The sequence below is a fragment of the Marmota marmota genome, unplaced genomic scaffold, assembly GCF_001458135.2.
Source record: "Marmota marmota marmota unplaced genomic scaffold, marMar, whole genome shotgun sequence".
Taxonomy (NCBI): Eukaryota; Metazoa; Chordata; class Mammalia; order Rodentia; family Sciuridae; genus Marmota; species Marmota marmota.
Window position 1 is genome coordinate 36,380,615 of NW_026000005.1, and position 12,822 is coordinate 36,393,436.

Below are 12,822 nucleotides of genomic sequence, written 5' to 3' on the forward strand. Positions count from 1 at the left end.
GTCCAGAGAAGCAGGAGAGCAGGACTGTGCCTGAACTTGATCCAGACGCCCATTGCGAGACTCTGCCGTGCCTGGCTCCGTTCCTTCACAAGCAGCCACAGGCCAAAGGCACTGGCCAGACTCTCCAGCACAGAAGCCAGCAGCAGGTAGCCTGGTAGCCGGGCCCCCCGGGCGGTGCCCACCCGGCCAATCAGGCCAGCCAGTGGCAGTGCCACCTGAAGTGTGGCCAGAAGCAGCTGCAGCCCGTAAGGAGCGATGTGGGGACCAGTCCCCCAAGACAAAGCGTCCGCGCTAACGAGTCGCTCCCGACGCTTGCAGGGAAGAGCCAGCACCAAGGCCAGAGTCCCAAGGGCCATCAGCGTCGAGGACACGAGCGTGAAGAAGAAGCAGGGACTCAGGCCCCCCTGAGTCCAGGTCGGACCCACGGGCCCTTCGGCTTCACAGTAGTTGCCCACAATCATCATGACAATATGTGGCTGCTGGTCGAACCTGCAAGCACTGTGGGACCGGAGAACCGGACTGGCCGCTCAGGTAGAGGCACGGACGCCGGGGTGTCTTGGGGTCATGGAGTCACCCGGAGCCAAGCTGCGGGGGTCTGGGGAATGGACGCACATGGACCCTGCCACACCGCCCACTCGCTTCGCGCACGCGCCGCCACCACGCACTCACGCAGGGCACGTACGCCGCCTCCGCCCGTGCTCCCTCCGCCCGCAGTCCAGGACCCTCCGGCCAAGTGCTGGCGCACAGAAAACCCAACATCAGACTCGCACCGCCCTCTACCGCAGCGGCCCTCACCCTGTCCCGCCCCATCCCCCTATACAGAGTCCCTATTGGCCAAATGTCTCTGCAGGCGGGGGGCGGGGGAAGAACGAGGCACGCGAGGTGGGCAAAATAGAGGGGCGGAGCCAACTTGATCATGTGCTCAGGGCGGGAAATCTGACTGCACGTCTGACGCAGACCTTGACCTCCACCGAACTGTGGTTCAGAAGCAGGCCTTCAGCTTAGTCGGCAAGCTTGGTGTATTCTAGCTGAGGCCTGGGCCCACTTGCTACCAAATCCCGCCTGGTCTCCAGGGAGGAGGAGGAATCGCACGCACCCCACTCCCACTCCTCTTGTTTCCAGGACCCTAGCTGCACGAGATAAGCCACGACCAGGTCAAAGTCCCTTCTTTATTGAGGGTCATCAAGCTGTACACGGTCCCCACCCCGTTCCTCTGTGAGCGCTGACAGCAGAGATCACCACTCTGCTGCTGCGGACCAGGGTTGGGTGAGGGTGGGATATAGGGTAGGAGCTGAGTCCCAGCATGCAATGCAGCAGCCCAAAGCCTAGGGCGAGGCCATCCCACCTCCATCCCCCTCTAGGGAACAGCGTGATGGGGGCCAGAGCTCTCTTGCTGGGATATAGACGGTTGAGGTCATACTCCAGCCCTGTCCGGTCCATGTGCAGGGGGTAGGGATACAATAAGCAGCAATGGGGGCCCAGGAAGGCCTCATCTCCCAGGGGCCCATCCTAAAAGTTGCAGAGGGCAGCAAAGAATTTCCATACTGCTCCTGCAAGTTAGAAACCTTTCTTAGTGTCAAAAGATAGAGTGAAGGGAGCTGGGAGCTAGGGCCTCCACTCCAACGCAAAGGAAAAGCCAAATGGAAGGGGAGCAAGCAAACAGAATGGGAGCAAGCAGCACACACATGCCAGTGATGTGCAGGAAGCAGAAGAGAGGTGAGCTGGCTGTAGCACTGGGTGAGAACTAGGGATGAGGTAAGGGCCACAGCCTGAGCTGCTCATCTGGGGGTAGACTGCAAGGGTCAAGGGTCCAGGCCCAACCTCCCCACTCCACAGTTGGCACAGGTTCTTCCTGCTTGGCAGCTTCTGTGGTAGGCAGCCCTCTGGAGACTTGCAGGGGTGGGTGCAAAGGTGGCAGTACTGGGGCTGGGCTGGGGACAAGTTTCTAGCACCACACTCTGAGCCAAGGGGGTCCTGGGGTTGAGGCTAGAGTTCTGTGCGCCCCCAGTTCCTAGGCCACAAATTCTTCTCCTGGGGCTGTGGCAAGCCCAGTGTTGGCACCTCCCTTGGCCAGGCACAGACACACAAATACCACACATATGGAGCCAGGCAACACTCAGAGGAGCCCTCCCATGGTGAGTGGATGGGATGGCAGGGCAGCGGTGGCCTCCATCCTGGGGCATAAGGACTTTCTCAGCCTTATCTATACCTGTGGAGAGAAAATGGTTGGCAATGGAGATAGTTTTAAATATCTGCACCATGGGAGCCTAGATATAAAGGAAAAAGAAATTTGATTCCCTGGGAAGATAAGCAAAAGCAAGCCCTTGACTTCAGAGCAGGTGAGTAAGGAAAGGGGAGTATATCTTGGAGGGGAGGGTGCACGGAGTGGGAACACGTTCCTCCACATGGGAAGCCGCCACCTCAGCCTGGAAGTTACTACTTCTGGTAGTGGTTCTCAAGCCCTAGAGCTCTTACCTTGTGCACCTGAGGGGGAAGCTCATCCTCTGAGCCCTCCTCGGGCACAGGCTCCGGGTGCCTTGATGCTGGCTGCCCATCTTCAGCCCACCCTCCAAGGGGCAGGCGGGAAAAGTGAGAGGGAGCTCGGGGCACTGTGCCAGGATCTGGACAGACAAATAAGAACATAAACAGGAAAGAGGAGATGGGTTCAAGGACTGCTCGGAGTACTGGCCTCTTTGGGCCCCATCCTTCTGATCTCTTTCCTCCCCTAAAAACTTACGCTTCCCTGCAACCTTACTCCTTCCATATCCCCAGATGGATACCTGTGATGCCCCCATAGCGCCTCTGGAAGCCCCCATGCAGGGCAGTGGTCTCGGGTGCTCCAGGCCTGGGTGTAGCACAGGGATAGCTGGCAGAGCGAGGGATAGGTTGAGGGGCCCGGGCGCCCTCTCCCCCCTCTTCAGGGGCACTCTCTCCACTCTCATCACTTTCCCGGCGATGCCACACATGCCGCTCAGGTTCAGCTTGGGTCTGCTGCTTGTGGAGCTGCAAAAGTGAGGGGCTTATTAGTTGAGGGGACAGAGGGTACTGAAACAGCTGCCTCCATCATGGTATCAGCCAGTTCCCACTTGCACCCCCTTCACCTAGAATCCTTCACCCAGGGCACATATGGTGTTAATAGTAGTATATGCCAGATGCCTGATACTCTACAGGTTTGTTCTCAGCAGACTCCTAGAAAAGCCTGTGCATAGGTGGTAAGGACTCCCATTTTACCCATTCATTTGATTCAAGAACAAACTGATCAAGGGTCTAAGTGTCAGGCACTCTTTTAAGTATTGGGACATAGTGGTAAACAAAACAGACAAAGCCAGCAGCCCCTGGTTTATACACTGGTGATGGTAGTGGCTAGGCAGAGTATAGACAATAAACAAATAAGGAAAAAATACAGTATGTCAGATGGTACCAAAGGCCATGGTGAAATACAGAACAGGAAGGCAGTAAGGGAGGCTTTTACTGAGAGTGGTCAGAGAAAAGTCTCAGGAGGAGGTAGGTAATAACAGGAGGAGGAGAAGGGAGCATCTGGATATATCAGGGAATGAACTCTAGGCAGAGGTAACTGAAGGCACTGAAAGTATGCTTGGTTAACACGGTATTAAGATGGTATATGTGAGAATGGAGATTGTAGAGCAGGTAAGTTGCAGAGAAGGGATGAGAACCCATGCCTGATTTCTCCTGTTCTGTTTTCCAGCTGCCCACTCACCTGGTGCATATAGAGGGCATGCAGGCTCATCTCGGTGGATGCGTATTCTGATAGCACCAGGCTCTGCAGCTGTCCTTCCCATACGCTGCTTCCGGAGCTGGCTGTCCGGGCATCCACCCTGTCCCTCCCAGCACAGACAGACAGCAGTTGTCAGTATTTTTTTTTTGTCCCCAGTACTAGGGATTGAACCCAGGTCCTCACACAGTGCTCTAGGGAAGTGCTCTACCACTGAGCTATATCCCCAGCCCTAGTTATCAACACTCTTTAGGCCCACACAAGTTGCTGGGACTACTATCATACCCTCCCATCTTGGTCCACCTCTACTCACCCAGAGCCTGTCATGGTGCTGGGAGCCCGGCCTGTGGGAGCCTGCCCAGGCTGCAGAGGGGAGAAGGAGCGCAGGGCAGAGGCAACTTCAGCTCTATGCCTGGAGCCCTGCAGGTCTCTGGGCAGTGGGGGGCCCCGGCAGGATGAGCCAGCTACCACATTTGCAATAAGGCTCAGGGGCTATGAAAAAAAAAGGATGGGAAGAATTCTCAGAGCAGGGGAGAAGCTTCTAGGTTCCCTAGTATTCTATACCTTAGGGCCCAATGGCCTAGACTAAACAGACAGAAGGAAACCTTCCATTCCATGCCATAGCCTCAATCCCCGACTCCAGAGGAGTCCACTCTGCCCATTTCCCAGTCCCCCAGAACATACCTCAGACTCGGATTGTAAGGACTGGATAGATGTAAAAAGGGCATTCTCAGGGAGCAGACCCCCTTGGGCAAGGCCAGCAGCTGCTCCATCCCGCTGAACCTGTTCCTTGAGGAAGCCTAGGAAGGCTGTGCTCTCACGTGGTGGCTGCCAGCCAGGATTGGTGATAGCAAAGTGCATGAGTGACAACTCTGTCTTTCCATCTTCAGCTTGCTGGTACACTGAGGCTTCTGTCTGCCCACCAGATAGCCACTGCACAGGGAAGACATAGTAAGCAAGCCTGTCCTCTTATAGGCACTCTACCTGTACCTCTTGCAAGGTAAGCCCTTCTGGAGGACAGAGACCATAAAGCATTGTCATATCTTGTCCAGGGACCCTAATGCCCACCCCAGGGTAGCAACATGCTGGGTCAGTTGCTTGTGTTGTGCCTTTCTCAAGGGAATTTGGTCAACAGTACAAAACAGGGCTGAAATCCAGCCCAGGCTGCTGGTTACCAAGTGGTGTCCTAAATAGTACCAAGTACTGATGCAGGGCTGGCCAGAGGGAGAGCTGCCTTTTTTGTTGGCTCAGAAAGGGTGACTTTTTGCAGTTTGTCCAAAGACACTATGTACTGGCATCATCCCTGTCCACCTGCCCCTCTTCTCTCCTGCTACCTGGGGGTGACCGTGCTGGCGAACATCCATCTGAGCAAAGGAGCAGGTATCTCCGACACCAACCACCTCCACGGTGAAGTTGCGGAAGAAGTCTATAATCTCCAGGGCCCGTGGGCGCAAGCAGAAGATGAGGATAAGGGGTGTGACAATGGGGCTCAGCAACTCCTCCAAGATGAAAACCTAAAAGGAAAGGGACCAAGGTCATAAGAGAGCAGGAAGGAGCTTGGCCTCACCACCAAGCTACCAGTCAGTCTCTAGCAGGCCCTAACTCCAACTCCACTCACTGCCTTGTACTGGAAGAGCTGGGCAAACTCGTCCCGGGTCTGCGAGCGGTGGGCATTACCCTGCCAGTGGTCAGGCATGTAGTGGATGTGAGCGAGGATCACACGGAGCAGCTGCTCAGGGCAGAACACCATATGCTGGTCTGGGATGAAGGACCTAGTGAGATCAAGCTCATGGTGAGATGCAAACCTTTCCTGGAAGGTTAGTCTGCTTGCTCCCACCTGCTGCCCTGACCCACCTGCACACGGTCACCGTGACTCCCAGGAGTGTGACGGTGGTGAGGACATGCTCCACAGCCAATACATCTTCATCATAGATGGTGAGGGCAATAAGCACAGCCAGGATGGAGCCAGCAAAGAAGGCACCATTCTTGGCCAGCAGTGTCAGCAGAGGTGACAAAAAGCAATTCATGTATTTGGAGGCAGGTTTGTAGCCACGATTGAGGCGGGATTGTAGCTCATGCTCCAGCTCGTTGAAGTGGCGGAGGTAGCAGCGGCCATACAGTGACCAACAGCGTGCTCCCAGGGCCCCTGGCTCGCGCTTCAACACCTCAGCATAGCTGAAGAAGGCGTAGAGGATCTGCCAGATGAGGATAAGGGGGCAGAGCAGGAAGTTGGCAATGCCAATCCACAGGATGCGGTTGCTGAGGCGCTGAGCCAGCTCTAGCCGTTGTCCCCCACGTTTGTACTCAGCCTTGAGGCTCCATTCATTGAGAAACAGAGAGCCAGGTCCCCAGAACAGGATCAGCTCAAAGTTGTACTTGAGACCACGGGTAAAGAAGACAGACTCCCCAAGGCCAGGCAGGCGGAAGCGCAGGGGGAGAAGGGATTTGTTCACCAGTGCCACCATGTAGTTCTGGAAACGGAGGATGCGGTGGTAGATGTCCAGCTCTGTCAACTCACGCTTGTGGATACAGATCTGATGCTCTTTCTGGGTCTGCACAATCCGGGCCTGCACTTCCTGCCACGTGCAATAGGGCAGGGCGGACTGCGGGGTGGGATGAGGAAGAAACAAGGTATGGAAGGGGGAGTTGTTAGCCCGACCCCTTACCCTGTATAGATGTGGCTCGGGGGTCATGTGTATAGCCAAGTAGAGCCTTTAATCAGATACTTCCTGACCTATTGCTCTAGTTTGGATCTAGAATGTGTTCCCCAAAGACCTATGTGTTAATGGTTTGGTCTACCATTAGCTGGTGGCACTATTGGCAAGTGGTGGAACCTTGTAGAAGTAGGGCCTAATAGGAATAAATTAGGTCATCAGGGGCATTCCCTGGAAGGGGATATTGGGACCTGGGACCCCTGACTTTCTCTTTGCTTCCTGGCTGCCATGAGATGAAAAGGCATCTTCTACCACGTGTCCCATCATGATGTACTTCCCTGCTACAGGCCCCCAAACCACTGGATCAACCAACCATAGACTGAAACCTCTGAATTGTGGAATAAAATAAACCTTCTCTCTCTCTTTCGCATTCTAGGGATTGAACCCAGGAGTGCTTAACCATGGAGCCATATTCCCAGCCCTTTTTTTTTTGAGATAGGGTCTTGCTAAGTTGCTTAGGGCCTTGCTATATTGCTGAGGCTGGCTTTGAACTTGCAATCCTCTTGCCTAAGCCTTCCGAGTTGCTGGGATTACAGATGTGTACCACTATGCCCAGCTAATCTTTTCTCTTTATAAGCTGATTATCTCAGATATTTTGTAACTGTAATAGAAATCTGATTAGCACACCTGCCAATGATGAATCTGGACGGACATGTGATACTCAGAATACACCTCATCCCTCCCATGATGTCTTACATTGTGGTGCTAATGATCCAAAGCCAATCTTACCATGGGAATGCGCAGAGCATGCAGGTAGAAGGAGTGGATCTCCCAATAGCAGCAAATGTTATAGATGAATTTGATAAGTCGGTGGATCCAGAAGACACCAGCAATGACCAGGATGGTAATAAGGGAGCCATTTTCCTGTATCCTAATGGGGACAGAGAAGGTGAAGTGGGGTGGTCCTTGAAGAATGAGTCTTAGAGACATTCTGCTATCCTAAAAAATTCTGCTAGGCCGAGCCTGAGTCTGCATCTGGGGTACAAGTTGCTGCCTCATACTCCACTCCATTCCCTACCTACTAGAAGAATTGCAGACCCCAGTGCCTTCTCACCTACAGTCTCACCTGGCACTGCAGACTTGGGCAGGCAAAAAGGCATCTGGCAGAGTGACCTTGACGGGCTCAGTAGGGTGAAGACTGTGGTTCACCATCTTGTTGGCAAATAGAATGTCATAGTCCACACAGCTAACCAGGAAGGTAGTGAAGGCAACCACAAAGAGAAACTGCCTAGAGAGTTGGGAAGAGGGATGCAGTCTGAGAATCAGAGAGGCACCAGTAAAATAAAGTGGAACAAGAGAGAGCTTGGAAGCAGCCAAAGAAGACAGGAAATCAAAGGCGATGAACTCCTAACAGGCTGTCTCTGTTCAACCTCATGGGACATTCTCAGGCCCAAATTGGCTCCTATTTTTCACTCTTAGCTTTAGGCACCACAGAATCATTCTGCTTTCTCACTTTATGATAATCTGTCACCACCACCAGACTTAACTTGCAGAGGTTTTATAACTATGGTTTCTCGAATCTAGCCCCTGATCCCTTTGGATGGTAGTTAGAAGCTCTTTGGGGATGTGAACTCTTTTCTCATTGAGAAACGGCTTCTCAGACCCTTCCCCTCTGGCAACACTGTATGGCTTCTTCCCCTTAGAAGGCTCTGTGCCCAGCAGCAGGTCTAAGGTACAACTAATGTAGAACAGAGGCTCTTAACTGGCTGCTACCTCTGAGACATCCTGACTGAACCTGGCATATCCACTGCAACTCTGATGATATGATCAAGGTGTGAGTTCTTTTCATAGAAGAGACAGGACCTGGAAAGCTCTTCTTGCAAGAGGTGAAGCTATAAGTTTTGGCATCACACCTGGTCTTGTAGAGTTTGGAGCTTGGGCCCCTTCCAGTCTAGGACTGTGAGATCTTGGCAAGCAGAGTCAGGGTTAGAGCAAGGAAAGATAGATGACATTCACGACATCATTCATTTCTTTGTATACTTACATGAGCTCAAAGATCTCCCCAATGAGCATACACGTGAAGCCATTCTTCTGATGAAGATTATAAACGTGTTAATTGTTAAGAAAAAGTGGTCAGTAAAGACAACAGTTACACATTTAGACCTTGATGTCATGCACCTGAGCTTAAGTTCCTGGCTCTGAAGGTCTAGACTTTATACAAGTTATTTAACCTCTCTAAACTTTTGTCAACTATGGAATGGCAATATGTCTCACAGAGTTATTAGGTATAAGAAAATGCATGCAAAGTATTTAACACAGAAATGACAAAGAATGAGTCAAAAGACAGTAATTATTATGATTATTAACATCCCATCAGAAAGGTGGATCATCTTAGAAAAGTTCCGTATAAATTAACACCACAAAGTGCACCTAGGCACGTAGCTCTTGGTAAATGTGGCATATCATTATTTTTAATAATCATTATTTTACTAGCCTCTTTCAGCCTCAGGATGGGCTTCATTTCTTCTTCCAGGGATCAGTTGAACCCACCCCTGCATCCCATCAGTGACCTGGCTCAGAGAAGGGCTAAGGGTCCCAGAGCTCTAACACAGAGACACAAAGGATATTCGAGAGAAAAAGAGGTCAAGGTTTTCGATGTGGTGCCAAGGTGCTGTGGGCACAGGAGCAGAGATGTCAGAGCTCTGAAGGAACAAAAGCCCCTCACTCTCTCAATGTTCCTCCACCCACTCCCCCCTCGGCTCAGCTCTGGCTGTTGTACCCAAGAACTCACACTTGCTTCCCTCAGCAACATGCACCAACAGGTCCTCCTCCCCTGGAGGGGAATCGCTATAGGATGCCTCCAGGCGCTGGTATTCAGTGTCAAACTGCGCCATCACCGCAGCCCCCTGTCCACCTTGTCCACCTGCCAGTGATGAGGAAAAAGAGACACTGTTTCAGGCCCAGGTGCTGCCTGCCTGTTGCCCTGTCTACTAGGCCAGAAGGAGTGAGAAAGAATCCTTGGGTTTTGTCTTCACCACCAGTCTCCTTGGCTCAAAGGCAAAGCAAGAGTAATAACCCAAGGAGAGTAGTAAGCTTAGGGACTGGATGCCCTTAACGGTGGTCAGTCATTCCCAGAGACTTTCCCTGGTCTGAAGCCAGAATCTGCTCCTTTGGTGGGGAGCANCCCTGGAATCGCCCGCGGCGCCCCTTCCCCCGTTACCCGCTGCGAGCTCACTTGGAGCTCCGTGGGCACTCTTGGCCAGCTCCGGCCTGGGCCCGGGGATTCCAATAACCAGTCTCGCGTGTCACCTCAGGAACCGCGACCCAGGCGATTCCAGGGGCTCGGTCTGTTCGGCTCTGCTCGGTCCGACCCGGAGCTCTAGGCCCGGCGTCTGCCACTCACCGTCATCTGCAGCCTAATTGGCCAATGAAAATAGGGGGGAGGAGACACATCGGCCAATTCTCGAGTCCAGGGGCGGGACGAAGGACACCGGGAGGGTCTTGGAAGTCAGAGGACCAATAGTGCGCTCTACGTTGGGAGGGACTCGGGGGCGGGCGGGGTTGTTTGTCCTTTTCGCTGATCCGTAGTGACGGTATTCTTGTGGTGTTGCAGAAATCCGACTTTCAAAAGGTGGCTGTGCTGTTGCGGGTCTTGTTTGGTGCAGCTTCTGAAGGCGGGGACAAGTTTACGCGACTCATGGCTGGAACTCGTCGTTCGAGTAACAAAAGAGCGGTCGGTTAGGCAATCTTAGTGATTTTAACTTAAATTCGATTTGGAGCTGGATGTTCCCCCATTTCACCCCTGCGGCCCGAGGCTAGGGGTTTGAGGAAACAGACCAGGGCCTTGTATTTACCGCCGAGCTGTATCCTCTAGCAGGTTGAGAACCTATGGGCCTTGCGCCATAGAGAAGACCAATTCAGGCCTCTGAGATGTGGCAGTGGTTTCTGGGGAGCTCAGTTTCTTAATAACCCCCCCCCCATACTCCCTTTTCTGCTCCAGGAGCTGCTTCTAAGTAATTCCTGTTCAGCCATGTCGCCAGCTCCAGCTGCGACTTCGGTTCCAGCTCCGGCGTCGGTCTCCCTCTTTGACCTCAGCGCGGATGTTCCAGTACTTCGGGGCCTGAGCCTGGTGAGCCACGCTCCCGGGGAAGCTCTGGCCGGGGCTCTGGCTACTTCCTGTTCAGGTATCCCGAGAAGTTTGGGGTAGACACATGTGGAACGTCACAGGGCTCTTCGGAGTGTTAGGAACTCTTTCTTTCTTTCTTAAGAGAGAGAGAGGAGAAAGAATTTTTTTAGTATTTTTTTTATTTTTCAGTTTTCGGTGGACACAATGTCTTTATTTTTTTATGTGGTGCTGAGGATCGAACTCAGCGCCCCGCGCACGCCAGGCGAGTGCATTACCACTTGAGCCATATCCCTAGCCCAGGAACACTTTCTTAATGGTATTTCTCAGCTTAGGAGTTCACGGTGACTCTTTTTACTGGATACAGTTTTTCTTAAAATTCACTAGTCTCTGGGTAATTTCCATCACAGGCCCCGAAGTTTTCTCCAAACAAGACTTTAACTGTTGCATATGTTTGGTCACATTTAACACCACTCCCTTGAAAACACTTCAAAATACTTAGGTGTATTCCAAATTGTACTGAACTCCAATCAAAGTGTTACCGCCGTTTACCGGTGACAAGTCCTTGCTTCCCCGAATGCTGAAGTATAACACCAGAGAAGCACTCTGAGGCAAGTTTATAAAGTAGAAGCTTTATTAAAGACAGCAGAAAAGACTTCTACCCCGAGGAAAAGGGGACCCAAGAGGTGGAATCCATGGAAGGGGGAGGTCTTCTCTCAGCTTTCACGCATTCCAGGTCCTTAGTTCTGTTATCTTGCAGTAATGGAATGTAGGTGAGGAAGGCCCAAAGGGTGGGGGACAGGTGGGCCTTAGTTCTGTTATCTTGCAGTGATGGAATGTAGGTGGGGGAAGGCCCAAAGGGTGGGGGACAGGTGGGCCAAAGGAGTAATCTGGGCAGGAAGGACTTTTGGACTAGCATCTCCACATTTTGCTGGGAGCTGCTTCATTAACATTTCCTTGGGATGGGCTCTGGGCCTTGGGGACATTTTCAATTCCCCTTTTCCTGGACTCCATTCTCAATATGGCCTTCATTCTCCGTTTTACTCGATATTAGACCCGATTTACCTAACTACACTAACTACCTATCTTTAAATCTGGCTTCAAAAGCATCTCTTTGTGCTAAATATTAAACAATTTATTGTCAGTTTCATATAATTGTAGTTTGTCTTTGGCTATGTGTTTTATTACACTTCTCTTTAGATTAACTGCCCTTTTAATTGAACTGTAATCTTAAAAAGTGGCACTTAGGGAGTGACTGTTATTATTTTTTTTTGTACCAGGGATTGAACTCCGGGTGCTCAACCAGTGAGCCACGTCCCCAGCCCTTTTTAATATTTTGTTTAGAGAAAGGGTCTTGCTAAGTTGCTTACAGTTTCAGTAAATTGCTGAGGCTGGCTTTGAACTTGCAATCCTCCCTCCTCAGCCTCCCAAGCTGCTGAGATTACAGGCATGGATCACAGGACCCAGCAGGGGAGTGGCTTTTGTACACTTAAAAATAAGTTTAAGTTATTAAAGTCTGGTTGTAGCTCAGTGACAGAGTGCTGGCCTAGCATGAATGCACACCCAGTACTACAAAAGAATAACAACAACAGCGATAATAATTCTAGGATTTATGGGGATATGAGCTGAAGCCCAGTCACTTTTAAGGGACCTGATAATAGTGTTTTGGTTTAGTTAACTTTGTGGAGATGTGGTTTGAGATTCTCCCTGGACTTGTCTTTATGGGTGCATATTTGTTCTTCCGGGGAGTGGCAACTGAGAGTGCATCCACAAGTTCACTAGCAGAAGCAAGAAAAAAAGGGGTTGCCTGTTAATCCATATTAGTGGAGTTTGATGAAAAAAGAGATAGGTGTGAATCCAGAATTATTATCACTATGTGTCAAAAAGTTTGGAGAATATTGATTAAGGGAAAATTTTTCTTAATAATAACTTATGGTCATTCACCCTTTCTAGAACGTTCTGCAGTGTTATGTAACATGCAGTATGTAGCAGTTAATGAAATAAAATGAAAAAAAAATTCAAGGGCTAGGGGTGTAGCTCAGTGATAGAGCATGAATTTAGCATGTACCAGGCCCTGGGTTTAATTCCCAGCACCTAAAACAAAAAGAAAAAAGAGAAAATTTTAACATTACCACAAATTATTTTCTACAGAATTCCTGTAAATAATCCCTTTGGCTATTTTAAATACAACATTTGACATATTTATTTTATTGAATTTTTTAGAAGCCTATTGATTGTATAAACTGATTTCATGATTATTAGATTGTAAATATTTTGAAGGCAAAGTCATACCATCTTTTTTTTTTTTTTTT

The 12,822-nt window shown here is 50.8% G+C and overlaps 3 protein-coding genes across 11 annotated transcripts in view; 1 reads left to right on the plus strand and 2 right to left on the minus strand.

Annotated features, from left to right (window-relative positions):
- Positions 1 to 756, minus strand: part of Abcb6 (ATP binding cassette subfamily B member 6 (Langereis blood group)) — an 8,486-nt gene extending 7,730 nt beyond the window's left edge. Inside the window, exon 1 of the mRNA XM_015481004.2 lies at positions 9 to 756. Within this exon, the coding sequence (XP_015336490.1) occupies positions 9 to 464 (456 nt within the window). The 5' untranslated portion in view covers positions 465 to 756. The remainder of the gene's footprint in view (positions 1 to 8) is intronic.
- A 399-nt stretch (positions 757 to 1,155) lies between these two features.
- The window catches only part of Atg9a (autophagy related 9A), a 20,078-nt gene continuing 8,411 nt past the window's right edge, over positions 1,156 to 12,822 (minus strand). The window contains exons 1-15 of one of the 4 annotated variants that reach the window (XM_015481412.2): positions 9,623 to 9,794; positions 9,179 to 9,310; positions 9,015 to 9,058; positions 8,432 to 8,496; positions 7,514 to 7,675; positions 7,177 to 7,318; positions 5,588 to 6,336; positions 5,352 to 5,505; positions 5,068 to 5,247; positions 4,418 to 4,666; positions 4,047 to 4,225; positions 3,719 to 3,836; positions 2,781 to 3,003; positions 2,476 to 2,621; positions 1,156 to 2,209 (exon numbers count right to left, since the gene is read on the minus strand). In XM_015481412.2, coding sequence (XP_015336898.1) covers positions 2,204 to 2,209; positions 2,476 to 2,621; positions 2,781 to 3,003; positions 3,719 to 3,836; positions 4,047 to 4,225; positions 4,418 to 4,666; positions 5,068 to 5,247; positions 5,352 to 5,505; positions 5,588 to 6,336; positions 7,177 to 7,318; positions 7,514 to 7,675; positions 8,432 to 8,496; positions 9,015 to 9,058; positions 9,179 to 9,281 — 2,520 coding nt within the window. In that variant the 5' untranslated portion in view covers positions 9,282 to 9,310; positions 9,623 to 9,794 and the 3' untranslated portion in view covers positions 1,156 to 2,203. Of the gene's footprint in view, positions 2,210 to 2,475; positions 2,622 to 2,780; positions 3,004 to 3,718; positions 3,837 to 4,046; positions 4,226 to 4,417; positions 4,667 to 5,067; positions 5,248 to 5,351; positions 5,506 to 5,587; positions 6,337 to 7,176; positions 7,319 to 7,513; positions 7,676 to 8,431; positions 8,499 to 9,014; positions 9,059 to 9,178; positions 9,311 to 9,607; positions 9,795 to 12,822 lie in introns of those variants that run through there. The other 3 variants (XM_015481411.2, XM_015481413.2, XM_048808580.1) reach the window with 3 other exon arrangements.
- The window catches only part of Ankzf1 (ankyrin repeat and zinc finger peptidyl tRNA hydrolase 1), a 7,794-nt gene continuing 4,931 nt past the window's right edge, over positions 9,960 to 12,822 (plus strand). For 3 of the 6 annotated variants that reach the window (XM_048808583.1, XM_015481414.2, XM_048808581.1), the window contains exons 1-2: positions 9,962 to 10,120; positions 10,388 to 10,571. In XM_048808583.1, coding sequence (XP_048664540.1) covers positions 10,085 to 10,120; positions 10,388 to 10,571 — 220 coding nt within the window. In that variant the 5' untranslated portion in view covers positions 9,962 to 10,084. Of the gene's footprint in view, positions 10,125 to 10,387; positions 10,572 to 12,822 lie in introns of all 6 variants that reach the window. The other 3 variants (XM_015481416.2, XM_015481415.2, XM_048808582.1) reach the window with 3 other exon arrangements.